Genomic DNA, 27,394 nt, shown 5'->3' with positions numbered 1-27,394 from the left:
TCCTTCAATATGATATATTTGAACTGGAAATAGCACCAATGTTTTCATATTATTCCAAATAGATATGATAAATTGTATGGTGAATACTCCCTCCCTCCCCCCCCCCCCAGTTCTTTAGGCAATTGCTTCTAGTAGAGGATGTTTTGTTTAGAAAGTACTCAGTAAATATTCAATACATTAAAAGATTCAGGCTAATTTAGTATAAACAAAAACATTTGAGAAGGATTTAAGAAGAAAACAACACTTCCTTATTCGTGATAATAGCCTTCATTTTCATTAGGAGACATGACAGCCAAGCAGAGTTCAGGAATTCTGGCAGTTAAATGAGAATTATGCAATGAAGTATGTTGTTGCTTTAATTCACCTCCATGAGAAACCATGACTCTAATAGTTATTTGATTAAATGTTAATGAGATCTGCTAAATTGACCGAACTCTTACTTTTATGTATTAGATTTATGTCAATTAAAACAAGACTAGTTTTACCTCTTTCCTTTTTTAACATCTCTGAGTCAACATCTGCTTTCAAGGGAGGTGTTGTAACTACCCTGGTTATTTAAATATTAATGACTTCCATTAAAGGGAGCTGGAAGTTTGCAGCAGGAAGATTGAGAAATTAGATGGTGTGATTAGTTCCTTATTTCTGCCGCCAGGAAAAAAACCTCTTACTGGAAGAGCTTTTTCCAGTATTTTTTTAATTCCACAGATCTTCTTTTTTTTTTCCCCCGAACCAGTTGGAGAGTAAGATTGTTGATTTCAAGTATTCCTTGAAAGTAGCTACAGTATTAAAACAAGTTCACATAATTAATTTAGTGCCATAGTGGTCAGTACCTTGCGCTTCTTGGGACTAACTTCAGTTTTTAAATTCATTTTGTTCCTTATGATAGTCCATAATAGGCAAGGCCAGTTTTTAGCTGCATATTGTATTTGGTTGGGCTTGTTTACATGAAGCATGGAGAATTCTATTAAGTTAACCATGAAAGACTTGACTAGAATTATATATTTGATCACATTATAATTATAAATGTTTATCTTATTGGGGAAATGTGTCTGAAAAGCTTTTAAAATTTGCCACAAACAGTATTTTCATTTTATGCTAACTTGGGTTGTGACAAGTCTGTGGTAACAGATTTTTATACATTTCATGTTTTTAAGATGTTTTAATGGCATGGTATTTTAAGGCACTGAACAGTCCGAAGCAGGCATTATATTTGCATAATTGTGTATTTATTTTTACATCCAGAAACCTAAGTGAGTAAAGTATTTATTAGTTTCATGTACTTTATTTAGACTTTAGAGCTAAGAATTCGGATCTTGCTTAAATGGTAGTAGGTGCCGAGTAATGTAATAGCACTGATGGAAGATCCTAATTCTTAGCGTTAAGGATTAAGGTGAAGTAAGTGAGGCACTTGACTCGGGTATAAAATGTAAAAGAGTGCCAAAAAACCCAATAATCATGATAGATAGTATTTTAATGCAACATTTGGGAAAAAATAAAAATTAATGCAAGAAAATCCACGATGAACAAAACGTCACAATTTTAGAAAAAGATGAGATCTGACCCTGCATCTGCCCCTGACTCACCTTGTGCCGGGTTTTGGCCTTGACTGGGTTTACCATGTTCTTGGCTGCGGCATTCCTTATCCAAGGAATCAACATTTCCTTATCTAACATTAGTGCCATTAATCTTTGATTTCCTGGTTGAGTTATTAGGATATTCAAATCAGCTAAAAATACATGGGGAAGCCCATTGTAAATACAAATTACATATTTATTTACAAATTTAGGGAAATCGCCAACTTTAAGTCACTACTATTATCAGTCGAGGTGAGTAGTCTAAGCAAGCATCAGATTTGAAGACCTTTGAAAAACTGTTCACAAAGGTTGAGGCATAGCTCTTGAGTTTATCAGCTAGCAATAAGGGCAGGGACCTGAAGATAGTTGTAGGACCTTCCCTTTCTTCTTTCTTTTTTGTTCTTGAATGCAAAGTTTGTGATTTGTAAGAGACAGAAGAGGTAAGCAGAAATCCACTTGGTTTATTTTAAATTTCTCTGCCCCAAGTGCCCATGGACAACTGAAGTCTCACTTTTGCTCAAGCTGTCCCCCCCATAAGTGATGCTTTCTCCATTTCTCCTGCCCATCTGGGTTCCACCCACCCTTCCTTCACACCTAATCTTGTTAAGGCCTCCCTAGGTTCTCTTGGCCAGAGATATGTTCTCAGTCCTGTGCCTTCCCGTGGTAGGTAAGCATCTCTACCACACATTTGGTGATAAGTTACAGAGTCCTTGTTGTCTTGAAGTTTTATCTGATCCTGCATGGAGTTTACTTTTCAGACCACAGTTTTAGAAATATAAATTGTTTCTCTAGTTAGATTGTGAATCCTTGAATAGCCCCTTCCTCTCCCTTAGACTGTGAACTTCAGGGTAAGCAGGGATTAGGTCTGTTTGGTTCAGGTGGTATCCAAGGTGCTTAGCAAAGGGACTTTACACAGAATATTTATTTATTTATTTTACAATATACATTTTTTTTTTTAATGAAATAAATGAATGTCTTGTATGTAAAAGGACTGGGTAAATATTTACTCTTTGGATTCATTTGTTTTCATCCTAGGCCTAGAGAGACTGGTTGGTGCCATGTGGAAGACGATCGTTTTGGTGGTCGTGTTCATGTTCAGCCCTGGTGGCGGGATCTTTCACTCCTTATACAAAAATGTTCGGGTTTCCGTACCACATAAGGGAAACATAGGAGAGCCATTATTTCTTACTCCCTATATTGAAGCTGGGAAACTTGAAGAAGGTAAGTTTAGTAAAATCAGAAAACCACTGGGGTATTTTCAACAGTTTGGGGTTTTGTTTCATTTTGGTTTTTTTTGCAGTTATTTTACAGGATTCAAAATACATTCTGGTATTTTTTAACCCAGCTGTTTTATTTCAAATATTAATGATTTGATGTCATGTATTATCAGAGTTTTGAGCTAAAATGAGAGTTTGTCAGGGACAGATTATCTGGTGGTCGAGTACCTACATTTCTATTTATAAAACTAGCATAGCGCCTGTCCCCAGCTGGGCAATAATAAATACTAACCTTAAAACTTACTACACATACTGGTTCCGAGGATTCTACGTAAACTCACGTCAGCATCTTAACAACCCAGGCAGGTGTACCCATTTCACATCTAAGAACACTAAAGCAGAACGAGATTAAGTTACTTGCCAGAGTTGGGGGCACCTGGGTGGCTTCTTCAGTTAAGCGTCTGACTCTTAATTGAGGCTCAGGCCATGATCTCACTGTTGGTGAGTTCGAGCCCCACATCAGGCTCTGCACTGACAGCACAGCGCCTGCTTGGTATTCTCTCTCTCTGCCTCTGTCTAGCCCTCCCTTGTTTGCTGTCTCTCTCTGTCTCTCTCTCTCTCTCTCTCAAAATAGATAAATAGGGGCGCCTGGGTAACTCAGTCAGTTAGGCGTCTGACTTCAGCTCAGGTCATGATCTCACAGTTCGTGAGTTCGAGCCCTGCGCTGGGCTCTGTGCTGACAGTTCAGAGCCTGGACCCTGCTTTGGCTTCTGTGTCTCCCTCTCTCTCTCCACTCCTCCCCCACTCACTCACTCTCTCTCTCTCTCTCTCTCTCTCAAAAATAAATAAAAACATTTAAAAAATTAAAAAATAGATAAATAAACTTAAAAAAATTTTTTTAAAGTTACTTGGAGAGTCACATGGACACCAGCTGGTAGGTGCAGGATTCACACCCAGACAGCCTCCCTCCGGAGTCTATGACCACAGGCATACTGTTGGGCCCCTCTGCACAGCAAGTTACTCAAACATTCTAGACCTCGGTGTCCTCATCAACAACGTGGAGACACAACCACTTAAGTCACAGGGATGTTATAAGAATCAGATGAGAAAACGCACATGAAAGCTCTATAACCTGTACGTTGCTCTCTAAATATTAGTGTTTGCAAATCACTTTTTATTTGGAAATTGTGGGGTTTCCAATAATTATTATTAATAGGAAAAAGGTGTTATTGGGCATCATCGGAGACTAGAATTTATGACCTGCCTCTGTTCTTAATGCTTCCTTCTGTTTAGGTAAATCACTGGGTAGATAACACTACTTAATCTTTCAGGACATCAGTGGGTTCCTGAACTATAAAATAGTATATAGGCATCTGTTTTCAGGTGTTGTTTGTAAAAGGAATCAGAGAAATGGGGTAGTGGCTGGAGGGAGCTGTGGGACCAGGAAGGGTCTTTAAACCATAAGAGACTCTTAAAAACTGAGAATAAACTGAGGGTTGATGGGGGTGGGAGGGAGGGGAAAGTGGGTGATGGGCATTGAGGAGGGCACCTGTTGGGATGAGCGCTGGGTGTGGTATGGAAACCAATTTAACAATAAATTTCATATTTAAAAAAGAGAGAGAGAGCAGGAGACAATGTATTTGCTGATAGAAATGATTGGGAAGAGGGGACAGTTGATTGGGATGGGGGACTATTTCAGGAGCACTCTCTTTAGGTGAAAGATGGGGAAGCTGGCCCATAGATGGAGACGTTGGTGTTTGCTTTGGAGGACTGACTGCTCTCGAATCACAGGTGGGACAACCGAGTTAGTGGCTGTGAGGCTGCTAGGTTGGTAGACAGCAGGGGCATGTGGAAGTGATGTTGGAAATTTGAGGGAAATAATCATTTTCAAGATCAAAAATAAATCTATGTACTCCACAAAGAAGTTTAAAAATAAAGCAACGCTTCTTCATTCAAAATATTCTCATAGCTAACAGGGTATTATTGTTTTGGGTTTTGTTTGGTTTAAAACCAAAACGTTCTTGTATCTTGGGGGTGCACTGGAGTCCTGGTCACGTGTCTTTTTTCTGACATACACGTCGACTCCATGTTTTACCGTCTCTTTCCTGAGAAGAGGTGGAAAACTTGGATAATGTCGTCAGTGTATATTAGTGTACATTTTCTTAGAATTTATTAATTTATTTTGAGAGAGAGAAAGAGAGAGAGAGAGCCAGGATGGGCCAGAGAAAGTGAGGGAGAGAGAGAATCCTGAGCAGGCTACACATCATCAGTGCAGAGCCTGATGTGGGGCTCGAAATCACGAATCGTGAGATCGTGACCTGAACCGAAACCAAGAGTCAACACGCTTAGCTGACCGAGCCACGCAGGTGCCCCTGTGTACATTTGATGATGTAGCCAGCGACAATGTAGTCAGAGAAGGTAGTCATTCCTTTTTTAAAAAAGACTCATTTTTTTCTTGATGTAGAAAAGTCATGAGAAGATGGTATTCCGATGGTACAGGCTCATATCACTAGACATATACGAAGAGGCAAAATATCATCCAAATCTACAAAAACGGATCGCATGCATTCATTTGGGCTCCTTTAGTAAGTGGGTACTGATGGCTTAGATTATGTTCATCAACAACAAATCAAGCCAAATCACTTAGTTAGAGCTGAAATGGCGTTGAATACTCATAACCAACCCTACCAATCCACACAGAAGGAATTTGAGACTCCCAAAACGTTACATGACTTGCCCAAGGATATGCAGGTAATAGGACCAGAGATGTGTTTTAAGACCCAGATTTTATGACTTCTGCTCTGGGATCTGCCTGCTCTAATTTGTTTCCCTTTGTTTTAGAATCTGGTGCTCTTCTGGAGTGACCAGATGCACACACATGAAACCAATTAAGGAATAAGGCAGTGAATACTAAAATACTAAAGTGTCACATTTGAGATAGGCATGTTGGAAATTTTGAGAAGGAAGCTATCCTATCGGTTGGTAGAGTCCAGAAAATAGCAATAGTGTAGTAAGAAAAATAACACATCCTAATATTTAATAACTATATTCCCAATACATAGCACAGTTTCTATATGTAATAGGCATATATAATAAATACTTGCAGAATTTAAATGTTAAGCCTGAATGTATGCCAGACATGGGTTTTACACACACATTAGCTTATTTAACTCTCAGAGCAATGGTAATGAAGAATGCATAATTATTGTTCCCATTTTATAGATGAGGAAACTGAGGCCCAGAGAAATTAAGTGTCTTGCTCAGAGCCATTTAATGATAGTAAGTGGCAGAGGTGGCATTAAAACCTATCTTTGCTGGCTCCGGAACCCAAGGTATGAACCACTGTGCTGTGTGACTAGATCCAAACTAGGAAAGGATCTGTGTATACTGAGTGAGGAAAACAGTTTCAACAAAGGCATTTAGCGCAAGCGACTCGTGGTGGTGTGTCTGTTTCATACATCTTGGAGGAACCTAGTGAAAACACAGAGAAATCCATCTGACAGACTGTCCACATCCCTACCACTCCTGTATTCCTTGTTTACAAACATTTCATTGTTGCGGTCATCAGCAGTAGCAAGGAAGGTTTCCGAGGGAGGTAGTTTTTATCTTCTGCCCTTCTGTGCCAAGTCTGATAGATCACCATCTGATGGAGGACAACTTCTAAAATAGTAAAACTGATGTAATGTCACTTTCTAAAGTTCTGTTACGCAGTCAAAATCTTTGAATGGAATTTTGAGTGGCTGATCCAAATTCTGGTACATCTGGGTATTCACAAACAGCCCTGATAACATAATTAAGGATAATTTTATTCATCCGCTTTACTGAAAGTTCAGGAAGCTCTGGACAGATGGTCAGCTCATTCCCCTAAATCCCTTTTGTTTATTGAGTCTGTCAAAACCTTAGGCACATGAGTCTTAGTATCGCAATGGAACATTCTTGAGATAAACAGTAATTCACAAAAAGACAAGGGCGTTTTTATTTTTTAATCTCCCAATTAGCTGGCTTAGTTTTGTGTAATTGTAATTGCACGTTTACTTTCTCTGCAGCTAGAATAAACCCTCGAAACAAAATGAATAAAGGAGGCAAATTTTTAAATATTTACAAACACTGCCTTTTCACGAACTTTAAAGACCATTTTGTTATTAGGTGTCACTTTATTATCACTTACGGTCTGGCCGTGTCTTGTGCAGTACTGTTGATGACTGAAGACTTTGTAAATGTGAAGTGCACCCTGATTAGCTGCTTCAAGTCCTTCTTTGGTCACAATCCAATCTTTTTCAAAGTGTTAATATCATAAACATTGGTAACTGCAGTGAATAATAAGGAGGAAGTGAAATCACTTCAAAGAAAACCTTTTCCTTTTTTTTTTAAACTGTTTTGAACATTTGAATTGTGAGTCATGGTTCCAGGAAGTAAGAAACCCCTACATCTTGGGAGTTTATTTTCCACATTCCATTGGTAGACTCTGGAAGGAGGAACCGAACATTTGAAAATGCAAAATATCATTTTAGTTGAAAGAGCTTTTAATTATTTTACCGTGACTTCGTTAAAGGAAATTTAAGAATTGAAATAGGGTGAAACACTTTTTAGTGAGCCAGAAAAAGTCCTTCTAAATTCTTAAGACCTTAAAAAGGCCTGCCTTCTTTAGGAGGATTTTGTAGAAATATGCTAATCCTAGTGCATTGCCAGTGAGTAAATCAGGTGTACCTGTGGGTACGAAGACAAGACAATTTCCCTGCTTTCCAGTAGCCCCTGATCTTCAAGGCGAGGCAGGAAATGTACCTGAGGAGGTACAAGGTAGCAGAGAAACAACTTTGGAAGCTTCAGAAAAGGAGGGCTGGGGGAACATCAGAGTCATTGTCAGAGCAGGCCAGCAGACCTTGTGCTGTGCTGGCCTCAGAGAGATAGATTGATTCAATCATCTCTCTCCCATATTCCATTCCCTCTAGCTCCTTTCTATTACATATTTTCTTTTCTCATTCTTCTTCGACCTTTCTCATTTTTCTCTGTCTTCTTTCTCGAATCCCTGCTGCTCACATACCTCACTGTGAGTCACGTCTCATTTATTCCTAACCCTTCTACCTTCAGGTCTCTATCCACCTTTTTGGGGGTTCTCTGATTCTGAGAAGATTGATAGTTTGGGGGAAAATATGTCAGAAGTGTTTTCGGTACAACATTCCAGTTACAAAAGAAGTCTGGGGATATGATATATAGCATAGTGACTACAGTTAGTAATATCATATTGCATGTTTGAAAGTTGCTAAGAGAATAGATCTTGAAAGTTCTCATCACCAGAAGAAAAAATTGTAACTACGTACGGTGATGGGTGTTTACTAGATGTTGTGGTGACCATTTTGCAATATATGCAAACATCAAATTGTTAGGTTGTACATCTGAAACTCATATAATGTTCCTTGTCCAATATATCTCAATTTTTTAAACAGAAAAAAAAAAGTTTTGAAAGGCTGCCCAGCCCTGGAGGGTCAGCCTTCTTTGGGCTAATTGAGAGCGGAAGCAAAGTGGGGTGGGGTGGAGGCAAGGCTGCTGGAGGGAAGGGTGTAGGCTGGCAATCACCACTTTCCCTAAACATCCCCCTTTTCCTTTGCTTGAGATGCTCCTCTCCCTTTCTTTTTTCTTTTTCTGGCAGCAAGGGATAGGTCTTTTTGAAAAGAGCATGGGAAGAGCTAGAGAAGCTGGATTGAGTTAAGCAATCTTCCCTGGGGGAACCAGACGCCGCCAGAAAAAGGCAGAGTTTTCTAGACAGCACGTGGGGTGGCCCACAAGCTAGTGATGATCTTCGCTTCCTTTGCCCGAGCCCTTATTTTAGATGCAGCTCTGTGTGCTGAGTTTGATCCCCACAGAAAGTCCAGGGTGGGGGAATCGGTATCCACATCTTGCACAAGAGGAAAGAGAGGCTCAGAGAGATAAGGCAACTTGCCAGGGGGCCTGGTCAGAATCACAAACCTGGGTCTACCCATGTTCTTCCTATTGTACTAACCTAGCAGGACCCTTCAGAAACTGCTCTTGAAACCCTGCCTTTATCCCACCATCTCCTCTGCTCCCAGATGCCACTTGTTCCTAATCAGCAGGTGCATTTCACAGGTAACAATAGCTGTGCTCCCTACGAGCCAGCTTCTTTTCTAAAGGTTGTACATGCATGGACCCTTATTCTCATTGACACGTGAAGTCATCCACCTTCCGTAGATGAGAAACTGAAGCACAGACAGGTCAAGTGACTGCCCAGGGACCACAGAGACGGTCAGTAGCAGCGTAAGGCTCAGCAAAGTACGAAGGAAAGGGAACAGTGCTGTCTAGATGAGAGTTTCCCTGCCAGGAGGCAGGTTCATTTTAAAAGAGGAACTTGCAGCCCTGATGCCATGGTGTGCTGGTAAGTGTCACAAGCAGCTCTGTGGGGACGGGGTCCTGATTTGCACACTGATCCGTGCATGTAGACGTTCTTACTGTGGCTTGTTGCCTGCTAGTGGTGATGTTGCTAATGCTAAGGTGGGAAGAGATGCTAACAGCTTGAGAGCCTATGGGCTCCAGCACCCTGCTGAAGGCATCTTTAGTGGGTGGTGTGTGTGAAGGACTAAGCTTCCTGACCTGCTCCTCTCTCTAACCAGTCTCCTACTTAATATGTGTCAGACATAAATAGCTTTTCTTCAATCATTAGTTTTTACTGGGGACACTTGCTTTGTCAGCACTAAGGAATCTTTCTTCACCTAAACTCCCCTTCAGTTCCCCCTACCCCCTGCCATCCATGTCCCATTTCTCCTCCACTGTTTTCCTAATCACTGCTTGCTCTCCCTCCCCCCCCCCCCCCGTGCCACCCCTACTTTGGGACTAACTCTCTGGTTGAGAAGCAGTGTAGGGTCAGAGAAGGAGCAAACTCTGCAGTCTGACTGCTAGGTTTGAATCCCAGCTCTCCTTTACTAGCTGTGTGACCTTGGGCAAGTTACTCACCCTCTCTGAGCTTCAGCTCATCTGTAAAGTGGGGATAATAATTACACCTACTGCATAATGGAAAGCCCTCGGTACTGTAGCCTTTAAAGTGTTAGCCCCTCTTAGTATTATTTACTCCTGGGTGTCCTCACGCTATCTGAGCAGTCCCTCTTTCCCCCTCCCTGTCCCTGTCCCTTTGGTGCCATAAAAAAGCCAGACCTCTGCCCTCTACAACTATCCTGTTGTCTTATTTGGTTTCCTGTGAGTAGCTATGAGGCCATGAGGTCACCCCTCGTCTCACTGCCTGCCTCTCCCTACCCTCCCAGCCATCCCCACTCCCCACATGCGTCAGCGTATTTCCCTTAATGGAAGTGGCAGGCCCCTTGCTTTCATGATAAGGAGAGTGTGGAGAATATAGGCTTTCCGGAGGCTGAGAGCTGCTTAGCTATGTTGTTTTCCTTGTACCCGCCTCACCTTTTGGGACTTGGTGACTTCTGCCCTGGCCTTTTTATTTATTTATTTCTATTTTATTATTATTATTATTTTTTAATGTTTATTTTGGAGAGAGACAGTGACAGAGCGTGAGCAGGGGAGGGGCAGAGAGAGAGAGAAAGAGAGAGAGGTAGACACAGAATCCGAAGCAGGCTCCAGGCTCTGAGCTGGGCTCGAACCCCTGAACTGTGAGATCATGACCTGAGTCAAAGTCGGGCGCTTAATCGACTGAGCCACCCAGGTGCCCCCACTTTGGTTTCCTTTTTAGAGTGGAGCTGAGGATAAGTGATTTTCTTTCTTTTTTCTTAAAAAGAAATCTTATTATAGCTCATAAATATATTTGGGGACCAAAGAAAAAAAGGTTAAAAATGCCCCTTGGCTACATTGTAAATGTGGAACATGTGGAACTGGCCAGGGCAAGCTGGAATTTGCTATAGTCCGTACCTTTATGCCAGTCTCCTGGTAGCTTTTCTGTTCGCTCCATCCCAGACCTGGCCCATGAGAGGGAGAAGACCAGAGATGAGGCAGAGATAGCTAACTCGATATTATTTCTCTAATCCTCGGGTACATTCTTTTTTTCCACTAGCAAAAAAACAGAGTTTGGTTCCTCCTTTCCCTGGATCGAATGTGAAGAGTTACGCTGGCTACATCACTGTAAATAAGACCTACAACAGCAACATTTTCTTCTGGTTCTTTCCAGCTCAGGTAGGCCTGCGAGAGCACTCTATCAGGACACTAACCCTCAGGAGCTGAGAATGCTCCCCAGCGCAGAAATGTTAGCCTAGGAAACCATACTTTAAAAAACAACAACAACAAAAAAAAAACAACCAACTTTTTTTTTTTTTTTTTTTTGCATCTTTTAGATTTTTTTTCTAAAAATAAGCACCAGTGACTCCGTGTGGTGTTCCTGTTTATGTGCAGGAAACAAATGTTTACAGGCAAGGTCCAGCTCTTAAATTCCTTGCAGCCTTATTCAGAATATTAATATTACCACCTTCTTCCTGCCACCGTCTTCTTAAATCATTCTGTTGTTGTTTTGTTCTAAAAATACCTTGGGCAAGGCTGGGCGGTGGGGAACCGAAGAATGATAAGGGATGGGGAGGTTCCCGAAATATACAGGTGTGATACATGTCGAAAGGTAGTCGATTGTGGACTTCTGTGGCTGCTCTGTCCTCTGTCCCCGTGGGCTTCGCAGTGCCAGCTCTTATTTTTGCGCTCCCTCCTTCATGCCTCTGGTATCCATTAACTGAGTGCTACTCCATGGGAAACATGGAAGAGAGCTAAACTGATAAGGGGGCTTTGGGGGAGCAGTGGGAAAGCAGTGCTAATCTAGGATGGCTTCCAGAAAGCGAATCACTTACCTTCTTAGGTCCATACACACAGCTGGATACGTTCTTGTACTTTACCAGTCTTGACTTAGCACACCCAGGTGCACGCACACACAACGTATGCATGTCACACAGCTCTTCAGCATGAACAAACCACTTTTGCCTTACGGGTACTGTTGGGCAGAATTGGTAGAGGTGCTGAGCTGCATAAATAAATTGTATCCCACCCCAGGATAATTTTCTATTTTCATTTTCCAAATTGGATTTGGTTTAGAAGCCAGAGAAAACAAAGAAAAAGCTATCCCTGCGGAGGGTTGTATTTATATTTGCATGTGATTTGCATATCGCCGTGTTGCATCTAGAAAACTGTTTAATCTCGGATAGTTTTCAAATCAAATTGCCTTTGTTGGTACTGCTGGGTTGGGTTTTCTTGACTTCTCATTTCTGCCTTCCCAACCACGGCTTCTGACATAGTTGGCCGCATAGCCAACTATGTGAATGGGAGGAAACATATTAGAATTGGTGAAGAATTCCAGATGCTTTTTGGTTGGGCTCATAGTAGTGTTCAGACTGTCACCTACTCCAGGAAGACTTTCCCAAACCCTGGAGAATTTCTTAGTTCTTCCTTGATGTTATTGTTGAGTGCACAGATGGGGTGCTTACTGCACAAAATTGAAGGAGAGACTCGCCCTCAGGGTTATATAGGTGCCATGCTGGCACCCAAGTGTCCCCCAGACTCCTGCTGCCACCTTCCGTTGGTGGAATCCAACTGGAAACCAGAGGTGAGGGGTGGGGGAGTCCAGTTCTAGAGGTCTGTCTACCAGGGCACAGAACAGAGTAGAGAATGCAATAGAGAAGCAATGAGGAAAACATCCAAATACTCAATACAACTGTCTTAAAGAGAATTGGTGTACATTAAGCCTACCAATAAGACCTAATTCTAACAGGTGGACATTTTTCACGTGTTCTTGGAAATCTCTTCAACTTTATGCCTTCCGGAAACCATACGATACATGTGCATTTTTGATATCACACCTTTCAATATTCTTGAATGGAGGCATTTATCATGAACCCCTTTGTATTAGTTCTCTATTGCTCTTGTACAAATTACCACAAACTTAGTGGTTTAAACAACACAGATTTATTAGCTCACAGGTCTGTAGGTCAGAAGTCTGACATAGGTCTCACTGGCTAAAATTAAGGTGTCAGCGGGGCTGTGATCCTTCTGGAGGCTCTCGGGGGGGATCTCTTTCCCTGCCTTTTGCATTTTCTGGAGGCTGCTCACATTCCTTGCCTCACGGCTCCTTCTTCCATCTTTACAGCCTGCGTCAGTGGGCTGAATCTTTCTCACGTTGCATCACTCTGGCCTACTCCATGGTCACATGACCGTCTCTGACTCTTGTCTTCTGCTGCCCTCTTTTACATTTAAGGACCCTTGTGATTGCATTGGGCCCACGGGATAACCCAGGATGATTTCCCCATTTTAAAGCCAGTTGACTGGCAACCTAATCCCATCAGCTACCTTAATTCCCTGTTACCATGTGGCTTAACCTATTTACAGGATCTAGGGATATGGATGTGGATACCTTTGAGAGCCATTGTCCTTTTACCAGAAAGAAACACCTTGCACAGCTAAAATGGTGTGGACGGAGGTGTAGTGTTGCCCCACGTACCCACTTGGGGGAGGGCTGGGATTGGGGCCTGAAGAGGCGAGTGTAGCCTATGGGGTCACCTTTCCTAATCCCGCTCAGTGTTCCTCTGAGGCCTGCCGGGGGGGGGGGGGGGGGGGGCTCCACCTCCCCCTCCGCACTCTCTGCCTCCTTTAGCTCCGAGAAACCCCATTTCCTACTTTCTGTTCTGCTTGCGTGGCTTTTTCTGATAGCAGTAAGTTCCCCAACATGTAACTGCATGTTGAGTCTCCAATAGTAATAATCCAGATTTGTGAAAACAGGAATTAATGGGGTTGGGGGCGGGGGGAGAGAAGTGGTCCACTGAAAACAAAACAAAGACTCAGTCATTTCTTTCTGAGGTGGCCTCTGAGCAGGTGTACAGAATTATCTAGAATAGAGGCGGTGCTCCAGGACTGGAAAGCCGGTCAGGGAAATGGGCCTAGACTCTGCATCCACTCCTGGTTGCCAGACCGAGATCTGAACCCCCGCTGCATTAAACAGTGACGGGGCTGTTAGGGGCCCCCCTTAATTCAGTGAAGACCTAGCGATGCATCCGCTGGCCAGATTATGCTCTTTTGGGCCCAGGACTGTAGCCCTCAACACATTCTTAGATGAACCCAAAAGACATAAACTCGAGGCCGCCACACGGGAAAAAGATGTTGGAGCACAGCGTGTTCTATTGGAAGTGATAGGCTCAGCTTCCGGGGGGGAAACAGGCAGGGATGAAAGGCCGACAATTGTCACCATGTGGCAGCCAGGATCGATTTTTCTGAGACCTCCTTACCCAGGGAGGCCACATGCAGAGCTGGCATCTGAGGCCCCCAAGCAATCATTCTTGCCAAGCCAGTCAGGCTGTAAATTATGGAACAGGCCATATCTCCTTCTTGGGTGTAGAAGATAAAGCATGTGAGAAGGAGAAGCGGTGGTCACCGAGATGGGGGAGAGTTCCTCTCATTTGGCAGAAATATCCATTCATTGCCTGTCACGGGGAGGCAGCCGATACTAATCAGGAGAGAAATGACCCTTTACAAAAATTGAAGGTGGAGAAAATAAGAGACTCAGGAAGGATGCCGCACTTGTAATATCCTCTGAGTATTTTTTTTTGGGGGGGGGGGATGCTGTTTCTCAAATTAGTTTTGTTTTCCTGTTTTTTCTGTGAGACTCCCCTGTTATTGTATACACATCAGTGCATAATGGATTCCAGAGCTGGAAATTTTTTGGTGTGTAGCCGGGAGGCAATCTGCAAGAGAAATAATAGGCATTTTCTGTGGGATAAAAAGTATAATGAAGCCAATAAAAATGTAACAATTGTAATGGCTTTTGTTAATTGAACATTAACTAGGTACAAAACACTGTGCATATTCTTATTTAATCCTTACGAGCACCACATGGGGAAGGAATTGTTATCCTTGTTTAATAGATGAAGAGACTTACAGGGTAAATAATTAGCCCCAAGTTGACCAACTAGAGATTGGCAGAACTTGAATTTAAAACTAGGTCTCTGATAGAGAAATCTTTGCTCTTGATCGCTGTGTGTTGGTCCTGAGAATCAACTAGCCATGGAAGGTGCTAGACTCCAGTCATTAACATTATAGCTCTTGAGTTAGTCAAGCTTGCGTAAAATCTTGGCTCCACTACTTATGCCAGATGTGAGGATCACAGTACCTACTTGATGATGATTTTGAGACAAATGAGAGAATGTGGGAAAACCTTAGATTGGTGCCTGATACATAGGAAGTAGTGTTGCTATTCTTATTATTTCATAATTATCATCAGTATTATCAGTATTATCATCAGTGTCATTAGTTTTCCTATTATTAACACAAATACTGTATATAAAAAGTATAATGAAGCTTAGTTCTTAAGCCAGTCACAATGCGGGATGTTAAAGAAGATAGGAAATGGGCCATTCCAAATTGGAAGTCCCTGAATGCCAGCGAAGAATGCAAATTAATTGTTGGGGGGGGGGGTGGGGTTAATACATTACAAAGCGAAACTGGGGTTTTCCACATTTAAGAAGATAAAAAGGCAGAAGATTATTATTGTTAAAATTAGAATTCTTCCCATTGGAGAAAGATACGCAGTATTTGACTTTGTCTTACAGATATAGGAATATAGGTAATTTGTTGAATTATTTGCATCAAATGTGATGGAGCCCAAACCCGAGGCATTTAGACTTAGGCCTAAGCCCCTTTACTAGATAGACCCCATCTTGCTCCCCTGGCCACGGGGAGTTGCTGGGATTCCTAGAATCTGAGTATCTGGTGACTGAGAAAGTTCAGTATCATATTGAGGAGTCAGCAAGGTTGGAATAGAGTGAGCTAGCCAGCCTCCCAAGAGCGATCTTTAGTTTCTTGATGTCCATGCTCCTGTGTAGTCACCTGCCATATTGAATTAAGGCTGGCCTTTGTGACCAATACACTATAGCAGAAGTGATGTTGTGTGACTTACAAGGCTCCTATTCAGGGCAGTGCTGCTTCCGCCTTGGTCTCTTGGATCACTCACCCTGAGGGAAGCCAGATGCCATTGGGAGGACACTAAAACAACCATATGGATAAACCTGTTTGGAGAGGAAGTGAATGTTTCACCCACCAGTCAGCACCAACATTAGATGATCTTCATCCAGCCCAAGTCAGATGACTGTAGCCCTGGCTGATATCTTGACTGTCACTTCATGAGAGATCTTGAGCCAGAACTGTCCAGTCAGATGTCCCCAAATTCCTGGTCCACAGAAAGCACGAGAGATAATAAATGATTATTGTTATCTTAGGCCACCAGGTTTTGGATGCATGTCATACAGCATTAGATGACTAATATAGCCTCGCGTCCTATACTCTTTGGGCTGTGACTACGATATCTTATGACAACTAGAACTCGTTCCAGTTCTGTCCTTTTACTTGCTCCACAGTAATAGAGCTATCAACATTTTTCCTGGGCAGTGGACATGATATTAGGCTTTGTCAGTAGAGGGTGCTGGAGAGACATTGCAGGAGGAAGTTGGCTTCTCTTCCTGTTCCCTTGTCCTGCATTTCACTTTCTCCTGGCCCTGCTGTCCAGTCTGTCAGCAGGGCGTGTGTGGGAACATCCAGTAGTCCTCTGCTCTAGCTGGGCCCCCAGACCGCAAAGACCCTCAACAACCTTATAATCCTGGCTCTGTCCCAGTGACCACCTGGCTGCAGCTCCTTCAACACGGACACCATAACATCCTAGGCCATGCCAGCGAGCAGGTTCCCTAAGCCAACTCTCAGCAGCCTTGACCACCTGTACCCGAGGCTGGTTTCCCACCGCCTTCCCAACGGGGACCCCGTGCACTCCAGGTTGTGTGCCACTTTCACACAAGTGGACTCCCAACATTTTGACTTGCTCTGTACCTGCTCCCACCAGCCACAGACCGCTTTTCCCTGGAGGCCTTTCCTACATGCCCCTGGATTCCTGGCCAGTTTTGAGCCAGGCAACCCAGTGAACTTCTCAGCCACCCAGTGGGTATAACCATACCTTCTCCAAGGAGGTCTAGACCATAGTCTTGGGACTTACACCTTAGGGTGTAAGCCTTGGGAAGAGCCCCATCCCTGCCATATGAGTTTGTCCATCCCTGGGCACTTTCCCTCAGCCCAGAGTACTCTTTGGAGTTCTCCTCACATATTTATGGTTATCCCCCATTATAATGAATATCTCTTTAAAATTTCCTTGTTCCTTGGTGGACACAGGAAGCCTGTCCCGCAGGCTGATATTTGGCCAACACTGAGGATGTGCCTTTTGGGGGAGCAGACCCCCCCTGGCATTACATCCCCACTTCTGCCCACTGGTGGGTGGGTGCGATACCCATGGTGGATGGAGACCAGAGCAAACACTGGAACCTGTAACAGAATTAAAGGTCAATATTTCCATATGAAAAGTAACAATAACTTTAAAATGGGAAAATTTAAAAATTAAAATTGCTACATGGTTTCTGTCTTCTGATTGGACCCTAACTAATATATCCACCCCATTCTAAATCCTTCTCTCCTGCCCCGAGACACCAAGGGCAGAAAGTATGGTCAACTGGAAAGGCATCAGGAGCCGGGACAGCCAGTCTTTCTGTCTCAGCCTTATTCTGACCAAGGCCACAGGATCACTTATCTGTGCCTCATTCCTCTCTCTTGGCAGATCAACATGCTTTGTTTCTCCAGGTATCTGGCAGAAGATGGCTGCCCTACAGTTTCTGCCTTTACCTGTTCTTGAACCATGCAGTCACCAAAGATCCACTAGCACTTCAGCTAGGGGCAGATGTGATTGGCCCACTCTGGGTCAGGTGTTCTTTCTCGGTCCAGTCAGCTAAAGCTGAGGGTGCCGTTTCGTGTGATGTAAGCATCACTAATGGGCCCTTTCTTTTGGTAAATGGAGAGTCAGTTCCTAGAGAAGGGGTTGTGGATAGAACAGATCTCTGGAAAATATGTCTACCACAGACAGCCACAAATCCATTAGTCATATGACCAAGATTTGGAGGTTGTAGATATTTGTCCTCAGATTTGCATTGTTTATCTTCTTTGCTATTATTGTAATAACGGCACCGGAGATCTGGAGGAAGAGAAGGTAGGTGAGACAAAACAAGGAGAAAGCAGCTAAAAGTGATAAATTACAGATCATTCCGTCCATAGACACATTCAAAATGCAGAAACCGTTGTGTGCCTGATTTAACATGCAGAAGAAGGCGACTAACTTGTTCAACCATTTCTTTGTTTGCAACAAGAATGGGAAAGACAGGCCTCTCTCCAGCACCACACTGCCTACCGTCATTCATTCTAAATTCCAACTTTATGGCATGAGGCACCAACAGAGAAGCCATAACTGCCTCATGAAGGAATGAGAGCCAAGTACAAAGGTTAAGAAGGGGAAAGGTAAAGAAGATTCTAGTGGTGTGTAAGTTGGCTCAAATTAATAAGATGACTCAAAGCTCCATGAGAGTCAGTGGGAGCTTGGTAGTTATGTCAAGAGGCCTCAAAACAGAAAACCAACAAACAAACAAGCAAACAGAAAAACCAAAACACGTTTGAGGAAGTTAGTTTTCCCAATGATGGGGCAATGGCAAAATCGTAGTAAAGGAAGATTTAGCGAGAGGTCAACAGCAACCACTGTAAGTAAAAATTCTTCCCCAAAGCACAAAATGTCTTAAGCAAGTTGTTTATACGTATTGGGAGTGTGTGTGTAGAATTAAAATGTTACTAGTTAGCTAGTTAGCGATTCTAGTCACAAAACCAATTGCGTTAAATAAAAATCGCTGCCTTGATTAAACCATTAATCCAGCAGCTGAAGTATCAGCGGAACTGGGATCTGTGTGACAAAATGGGAGTCCATTCAAGCATACTTGGGGGAATTTCAAGACATTTACTTGGGGTACTAATGACTTCAATTAAGATAGAACACATTACTTAAACCAAGCAAATGATCAGCCTCTGCATATAGACGTGTGAAGGGAGCTTTAATTAATTTACTAATTGCACATCTCATCTTAAGCGGTACCATTGATTTGGGCCTGTTAGTGGTTTGGTTGCTGTTTTCTCTTACAAAGTATGGTGCCCTTTGTGGGGTGGGTGGGAGGAAGAGGGTAGCTAGAGTATGTACCCAGCCCTGGGCATTGGCGGACAATGTTGCCCTAATACTTGCTTAGATACCTAAGATTTCCTGGTGGCAGATTTCCTGGTCTTCTGTATAAAATGCAATCAAGTGACTTCCGAGTACCAAGATTGGCAAGACTTTAGTGCCACTCCCACCCCCAGATATATGAACTTCCTGCTTCAGCGATATGTGTGAAGCCTGAGTAGAAGGTTATCTTTACCGTGGAATACAGAAGAGGGCTTCAGAGGACAGAAAAGAAGGTGGGTATGGTTTGATGGGGAGCGGGGTGACAAGGAAGGCTCAGAGCACAAGAGGATGCCTTCTACAGAGGGCACGTCCACATGGGGAGCAAAGGGCAGGAGGGCTTGGTTTCATTAGTGTCTACCTGTGTTCCTCTGTGCTGGCTTAGAAGCAAGGAGAAAGGGAGAAACTGGGTGTTTCCAAGTATCCTTTTATGTACAGAATGTCAAACCGAATGAATGAGTGTCACTTATTGGAATGATGATCTATTAAGACGTCGGGTAGATGTGTTCACCATCGTTATGAATAAGTATTGGGATGCGCTAATGTGAGACATGGTGAAACTTCTGTGTGTAGAGGTTCTAAACAACTAAATAAATAACCTGCTTCCTTCTGGGCTTTTCATTTGGGAACAAACCCTGAGAAAGGAGTGTCCAAGTTCATGAATTGGCCACCAGGGGTCACCAGAAGAATTTAAAGGGCTTCTGAGGCAAAGCCCTGGTTTCTTGCTCACCAACAAAAGGTGCAGGTTTGTGGGACCTGTGTGCCCACACTCTTCTCCAGTGGAGAGGCTTCTCGCTCAAACATTTACTATTCCTGTGTCCCTTCTCATATTTATAATTTCTTTGTCCCTTCTTCGTGATCATCAGTTCTTGCTACACTACTTGGACCTATACAACATTAATAGAGATCTTAGTTTCTTTATAATTAAACATATAAATGCTTATTAGTAGAGGATTACTTACTTTTAAGGTCTTAGCTCGAATGTTAGCCCCTCACCAGACGCCTTCTTTAAGTAGTCAATCTAATGGCTTTCTATTACTCTCTCATATCACCCGTTTATTTAATTACTATTTATTTCCTGTCTTCTTACCTCCCCAGAAAAATAATCAGAGCTAACATTTAAATAGATGTTTGGCTATTAATAGCCAGACACTGTTCTAAGTGCTGTGCGTATATTAATTCTTTGAATCTATATCGCAACCATATAAGATAGGCATTATTATTATTATTTTTAAGCAGAGGACACTAAGACACAGAGAAGGTAAGTAACTTGCCCAAGAGCACACAGCTATAAAATAAGATAGTTGGAATTCAGACCTTGCTAGTCTTGTGCCAAAATACATGCTCTTAAACATTAAGTATCCTACTGTCCAAACCTTAGAACAATGCCTGTCAGTGTTGTATGTTAAATGGGTTAATACATTGTGGTAAATCCAGAATGCCATATGGTTTAGCCAAAAGATGATATGCACTATTACTAAAAGATTTTCACAACATGTTAAGTGAATACAGTAAATATAGAATATTTTATATAGCCTGATTCTATTTTTGGAAAAAAGTATTTACACACACAGCATATATAACATCTACAAAATATATTTATATGTGTGTGTATGGGGGGTGCATAGAGAAAAACCTAGAAAACTAACCATCTCCACGATCATCTCTGGGGACTACAACTGGTGGGATAAGGGAGATTTTTTTAATACCCTCTTGAATAAAAATTAATTAAGAGTAAGTGCTTTCTTTGTAACATAAAAAATTTTAAGGAAAATTTCTAGAACTTTTCACAAAAATAAATGTACTATTTCTCATGTTCCATATGCTCTTGAATTATCGCTTCAAAATAATAAGTACTTTAAAAGCCCTGAACTTTGTTAAGTCTTAAGTGAATTAAAGCACTTGCTTCTTATAAGTTTTTCAATGTGGGTTTTTGTTCAGGATGTCTTTGTTTACTTTTATTCTTTCCTAAGTCAGGGGTGCAGAGGGGGAGAGGGCTGCATTCTCACAACTGAGAGCTAAATATGTCACCCTAGGAATGATCACATTACAGCTTTATGCCATTATTCTTGATGTAATTATTGTGGCAGGCCATGTCATTAGGATGTCATATCAGATTACAAAAGTCTGTGTGCTGTGATATAACTAACGTTTGGGGCTTTAGCACTGAATATGTAAACCTTGATTTTCCAGCATCTGACTTTTGCATTTCATTACAGATGAGGCTAGTATTAGCTCATAGGTTGGTTGGAGTGTGGTAGAAAGATGTGTGCATGGAGTTTTCTTTTTTCTTTTTTTTAAATTTGTATTTAATTTATTTTTTTAATTTACATCCAAGTTAGTTAGCATATAGTGCAACAGTGACTTCAGGAGTAGATTCCTTAATGCCTCTGACCCATTTAGCCCATACCGCGCCCCCCAACCCCTCCAGTAACCCTCTGTCTGTGCCCCATATTTAAGAGTCTCTTATGTTTTTGTCCTCCTCCCAGTTTTTTATTATTTTGCTTCCCTTTCCTTATGTTCATCTGTTTTGTCTCTTCAAGTCCTCATATGAGTGAAGTCATATGATATTTGTCTTTCTCTGCCTAATTTCACTTGGGGTAATACCCTCTAGTTCCACCCATGTAGTTGCAAATGGCAAGATTTCATTCTTTTTGATTGCCGAGTAATATGGAGTTTTCTTTAAAAATGGGCTTCCTCAAGGGGTATCGAGCTCATTTACCTCCTTCAGGAAAGTACATTCGAGGAGCAAGGTCGGCTGAGGTTGGAGGTGTGTATGCTGATCTCTTATTATTGAAGCATTCCAAGAATGCAGTATCCTGTACTTCAAAGTTGCATAATAAAGATGTTTGGCACCGATGTGTTTGACTTGACTTTGTAGTGTGGCCTCTCAGGGTCAGGCTATTTTTCTGAGAGCCCAGAGGTCCCATCATTGTGCCAGGTCACAGGAAGGGACATGAAAAGGGAGGGGAGGGGAGGGCAAAGACCAGAGGGCCTGGGCACCCGAGAGGACAGACTTCCTTTACCCTTGCAGCTTCTCAGCCCTGCCTCCACATCAGAACCACCCGAGAGCTTTGAAAAAGTCTGATGGCTGCCTCACCCCAGACCAGTTGATTTGGTATCACTGGGATTTGGGCCTAGGCACTAACGTTTCAAGCAGGTATTTTAATGGGTGGCCAAGGTTGAGAACCACTGGCTCACATGTGGCATACCGTGGCTTCTGGAAGCTCTTGTGCACATTCGGAAAGAAGTCGGGGCTGGGTGTCCACTGGAATGGGTGGGCGCACAGTATCTCACATTCCCAGGGAGGCTGGACCTGCATCCACTGAGATCCATTGCTTCTCCATTTCTAATACGCTCCCTTGCTGAGTGAGTACAAGTGGAAGGTGGTCCCGGTAAGTGGTGTTGAACAGCACGTTAGAGCGTGGGCCGGGAGCTAAAAATCACTTATTCAGACCAAGCACCCACAGTCAGGGCCAGGCAGGTTAGGGTACAGATGGTTCTGTTTATCTGGCCCAGCAGAGTTTGCAATATCATCTCATGATACATTTTCTCACGCCTGTGAGGTGGGCATTATTGCCATTTGATGGACTGGGAAGCCGAGGGCTGGAAGATTCTGAGGGTCAGGATCACACAGCTGTTTTGTGGCCAAGTAGAACCAGAATCTGCCGGGCTTCCAATTCCAGTTAGTATACCAGTTCTGATGCCAATGCCCTACTTCCCCACAGCAGCCTTAGAAAGCCGTCTTTGATTTTAATATTTCCTAGCTCAACTTATAAGAGAAATCCCTAATTCTTTTGAATTCTTTATGGACAATTGCAAGGGGACTAACTAGTGAAAAACTGACCAGGGAAGGTATTGGCCAAAGGTGCAAGGATAAACACCAAACAAGCCGCTTTTCCGGTCCTCTCATTTATAGAGAGTTTATCTTAAAACCATCTATAATTCCTAGTGTTTCTTAATCACATCAATCGCTAACGTGTGCAGAACACGTATTATATATCCCACTCACTGAGCTTTTCAAAGATTAATTTTAGCCCTCACATCAACCACATGACATAGGTACTATTACTGATCCCCATTTTACAGATGGGGAAACTGAGGTTCAGAGAGCTTGGGCATCTTGCTTAAGGTCACACAGCTAGTAGATAGGTAAGCCCAGATCTGAATCCAGTTAGGGGTAAGAGCTCACGGACTTGCATTATACTGGGCTGATTTTTAGCCCTGTATACAGCCCTACAGTCCTGCTGACCCAAGTTCCCAGTCTGACTCTGGGCTCCTACCTTTTCTCCCTGTTTCTTTAACCACAGTGATTGTTTGTACTTATTATACCTTTATCACACGTTAGGCATTGTTCCAAAAGCTTTACAAATTTTACCTCATTTAATTCCTTGATGCGGGAGAAGGGACCTCAGGGTAGACCCTCCTAGAGAGGCTCTTGTCCAGCTTACGGCTGTTCTTACCACCACCTCCCTTTCTGCAAGGCTGACTTTGTCAGACTCCTGGTGACCGGAGAGGAGAAATCCCTGTCTCACATCTGTCTTTATGGTTAGAACCCTGTGGTCAGCTCTGCTTCTAGGTTCTTGGCTGTGGTGCCCAGATCTCCTCCCCTTGCGTTAGTCTTGCCTCTGCCCACAGCCTTCTCACATCATCCGGGTAGATGGAACCAGTCCGCTCAAAGGTGCAAATGAAACACTGACTGCTCTCTACGTGACTGGGCTAAGTAAGAGGTTGTAGATTTCGTTCTGAGCTAAAGCAATGAGATCTTGCTAAGCCTGGCTGACTAAACATCAAATGAGCCATGACTTCCAGCCAACACTCACTGTCACATCCAACTGTGAGCCTCCCTGAAGCCACTTTGAGCTCCTTTCAGATCGCTCTGGAGGATTCACGTAGGACCTGGTGACCTCTCGTTCCCCACTCTCACATCCAGCTCTTTTCTGTGTTGACGATTTTCCTCCGCCATTTCCCTCTGTCTGTGGCATTGTTCCCTGGCTCCTCTCATGGCTGGATCCGTCTAGAATTCAGATCTCCTTCAACTCAGGATCTCACTCAGTCTTTCCTTCATCACCTGTGTTTAAAGGAAACACCATTCTTTTCTGCCTTCACCCACTCTCTTAACATTGCCTTTATTGCCTCTTCACACTCTTTAATCATTGGGTTTATTCTTTATTGTCTCTGTGTCACATGAAAATAGAAGCAAAAGAGAGTAAGTCTTTTTCTTTTTCTCTACTGCCAGAAACTCATTTTTCATCATCCCCACCCTGCCAATGACCTTTTCTTATTTACCTCTTCCCTGTCTCCTAAATCAATTTGTACCTTGTTTGGGGTTTTGTTACTAACTGATTCTGGGCCTATGCACTTCTTCTCAGTTCCCTCGTGTTTTTTTTTTTTTTTTTAATGTTTATTTATTTTTGAGAAAGACAGACAGACAGAATGCAAGCAGGGGAGGGGCAGACAGAGAGGGAGACACAGAATCTGAAGCAGGTTCCAGGCTCTGAGCTGTTAGCACAGAGCCCGACGTGGGGCTTGAACTCACGAAGTGTGAGACCATGACCTGAGCCGAAGTCGGATGCTTAACCAACTGAGCCACCCAGGCGCCCCACAGTTCCCTCATGTTGAATAAAGATGCTGTTGTCCTTGTGGGCACCCTCTCAATGAATGAAATCAGAAAGGCAGTTTGGGCTCCAGTGAAGCAGGTGACCTGTCACCGAGGAGGACAGGTTCTTTGTTGTGCCTCTTTGGGAACGTGTTGGTCAAGTGCAAGTTTTAACAGATTTAAAAAATATAGCCACGCCCTAGGCAATGTCTGGATCTCTAGGGGCCTACAGAGGCAAAGCTTCTATCTTCAGTGGGTTTTCTGGCTATTGGCAGGAAAAGACTGAACTGAGCAAGATAGATACCAGCATGATGAGGCAAATACTAATTTAAAACAAGAGATAACCAGCAGTGTGCCTGTAATGGAGAGCAGACACTGGGGTCTGGGCAGGCTTTGTGAGATTTAGTCAAGGCAGTGAAAAACACAGGGTTTGGATATGTTTGCTTGGGTGTATTCTTTTGCTTAGTGCTCCGTGTGGTCATCGGCTTCTTTGTCCCCCTTAGGTACAGCCCATGGCTGCTCCAGTAGTTCTCTGGCTGCAGGGCGGGCCAGGAGGTTCATCCATGTTTGGACTTTTTGTGGAGCACGGACCTTATATTGTCACAAGTAACATGACTGGTAAGTATTACTTGGACTCTGTTTTCCCATGGAGAGGTTTTCACCTGAAACTTACATCTGCTCCATAAAAAAAAATTAAAGTATACACAGAACCACTAGGAATAGCTTGATAGTTTCAGATTATAAAAACATAGCTTTCTGACAATGTCTGTCCAAGAAGGAGGAGCCACCAGGCTGAGTGTCCTGGCTGGGCTGCTTTCTCCCTTGAGATCTGAGTGAAAGGTTCTAAGCTATTTTCTTGCAATCTGCTGCTGACTTAAGCAATCTGGGCTTATGAAAGCAGTTGGTATTTATTACTATTTGGGCAAGCTCTTTTGCATGAGCCTAATGGGGGGAATTGTATCCCTAATTATTCACATCAACAGAACACCGTATGGCTCAGTAGGATAAATGGTCAGATATCCTGGAAGCAAGATGCTGTGGGTGGAGACAGGGGTGAAGGAAGGGGCGGAAGAACCACATCTGGTTGTAACCCTGGGTCACCTCCATCTCATTTTGGAGGTTGGGGAAGATTGTTTACTTTCCCTGGGACAGAATTTGGAGAGCGAACGACTTTGTCACTCAGGTATAAAAGAGTTGTTCTCTTTGGCATTAGAAAGGAAGAAGAGGCTTTAGAAGGACCAGACTTTAAGAATGGTTGATTGGATCAGACAGATAGGAGGTTTATGGGTTTTTTTCTAAGCGAAACAGTTGCAAGGGGTTTTGTTTCCAAACTTTATCCTAGATGGAGAAACCCTCTGGGGGTTTCTCTAGGTCCGGGAAAAGTAGAGGAGAAGAGGGGAGAAGAACAAAGGTGCTGGTGTCTGTTCCCTACGGCACGAGGCTGAAGCAGTGTCAAAGGGACCCCAGAAGTTCATTGACACGATGGGGACGGGTGGGGCTGCTGGGCTGCTGACCAGAGCTAGGCCGTAGGTGGGCTGGTTGGTTAACGACCCACTCTCAAACCTCTTCTCTGTTTTACTAGTGAGTCCCAGAGAGTTTCCTTGGACCACCACATTTTCCATGCTTTACATTGATAATCCAGTGAGTATCCGATGGTCCTGTGAAATGCCAAGTGGGCCTCTCTTGTCTTTTTCCTTTATATAAGGTACATTTAAAAAATAAGGGAAAAGAGGGGTGCCCGGGTGGCTCAGTTGATTAAGTGACCCCCTTCAGCCTAGGTCATGATCTCGCCGTTCCCGAGTTCGAGCCCCGCGTCAGGCTCTGTGCTGACAGCTCGGAGCCTGGAGCCTGTTTCGGATTCTGTGTCTCCCTTGCTCTCTGCCCCTCCCCCACTCACACTCTGTCTCTGTCTCTCTCAAAAATAAAAATAAACGTTTAAAAAACATTTTTTTAAAAAAAAAATGGGGAAAAGAAACAGGTGTAGGGTTTTCTTTATAAAACAGAATTTAATCTCTTAAACACCATCTGAGATGTCGTTTTTCCAGCATATATCATTAAATCTGAGTTTGGAGGAATTTTACTTGCTACTTTCTCTCCTCTCATTTTTAATCTTATGAAAGATTTTTTTCTTAATTTTTTCTTTTTTCTTAAAAGATTTTTTTTCTTTCATTTTTAATCTTATGTCCTGTTCACTGAATTATATCATCCAGGATAAGGGATTGGTTTCTTTCGACTGATGATCCGGCTTCCCCATATCATGGGTTATTGTATAGTATTAGAATTCCTAACATTTCTAGCAGAGTTGTAGATTTCAAAAGTCAAAGCTAGTCTCCTTCATTTATCACAGTGAGCCCCATCTGGGAGCAAAATGTGGGGTTCTCCTTTGGAAGTTCTTCTGAAATTGAGTCCAATAAACAGAAAAATAGGAGAGTAACTTTAGAGTTAGCTTCTGCAGATCAGGAGTGTCGTTGCCCCCTAACTGATTTCTCTGATTTCTCTCATGCCCCAGATGGTTCCGAGAAAACAGATAAATAGGGAGAAAAAAAAAGTCCAACATACTTGTTCCTTCTTTTCCCACCAAGTTTTGTCAGCCATCCTCTTTCCTCGTCTACAATTGCGTATTTCTAAAGAAGTCGAATGAAATGTCCTGTTCCCTTGTGTGTTTAGGGAAAGCAAAAACAAAAATGTTTACACCTAGTTGAGGTGTGTCCTTTATACAGATTTTTGACACAAAATAAGTGGCAGCTTCTTCTGAATTTACAGCTTGGTTGTCTATGCGCTTCTAGGTGTAAGGAAGTGTTAGTTTCAAACTAACTTTTATTTTAAAACTTCTCTACTGAAGGTGAAGGGGGCTTAGTGGCCATATTTCTCACAAATAAAAAAAATGAAAACACACACACACAAACTATCTTTCATCTCCAGCCTAGAGAGTTCCTTCTTAGCAGGACAGAGC

General features: G+C 42.9%; 1 protein-coding gene across 8 annotated transcripts in view; it reads left to right on the top strand.

Moving 5' to 3' along the window:
• CPVL (carboxypeptidase vitellogenic like) overlaps nt 1–27,394 on the top strand; it is a 130,479-nt gene that overhangs the window by 16,309 nt on the left and 86,776 nt on the right. For 6 of the 8 annotated variants that reach the window (XM_042969077.1, XM_042969067.1, XM_042969025.1 and 3 more), the window contains 4 exons: nt 2,610–2,795; nt 10,812–10,930; nt 24,945–25,059; nt 26,024–26,082. In XM_042969077.1, the coding sequence (XP_042825011.1) occupies nt 2,633–2,795; nt 10,812–10,930; nt 24,945–25,059; nt 26,024–26,082 (456 nt within the window). In that variant the 5' untranslated portion in view covers nt 2,610–2,632. Of the gene's footprint in view, nt 1–183; nt 343–1,786; nt 1,827–2,609; nt 2,796–10,811; nt 10,931–24,944; nt 25,060–26,023; nt 26,083–27,394 lie in introns of those variants that run through there. The other 2 variants (XM_042969055.1, XM_042969031.1) reach the window with 2 other exon arrangements.

The sequence above is a fragment of the Panthera tigris genome, chromosome A2, assembly GCF_018350195.1.
Source record: "Panthera tigris isolate Pti1 chromosome A2, P.tigris_Pti1_mat1.1, whole genome shotgun sequence".
NCBI classification, from domain to species: domain Eukaryota; kingdom Metazoa; phylum Chordata; class Mammalia; order Carnivora; family Felidae; genus Panthera; species Panthera tigris.
This window is presented reverse-complemented; position numbering and strand designations above follow the sequence as displayed.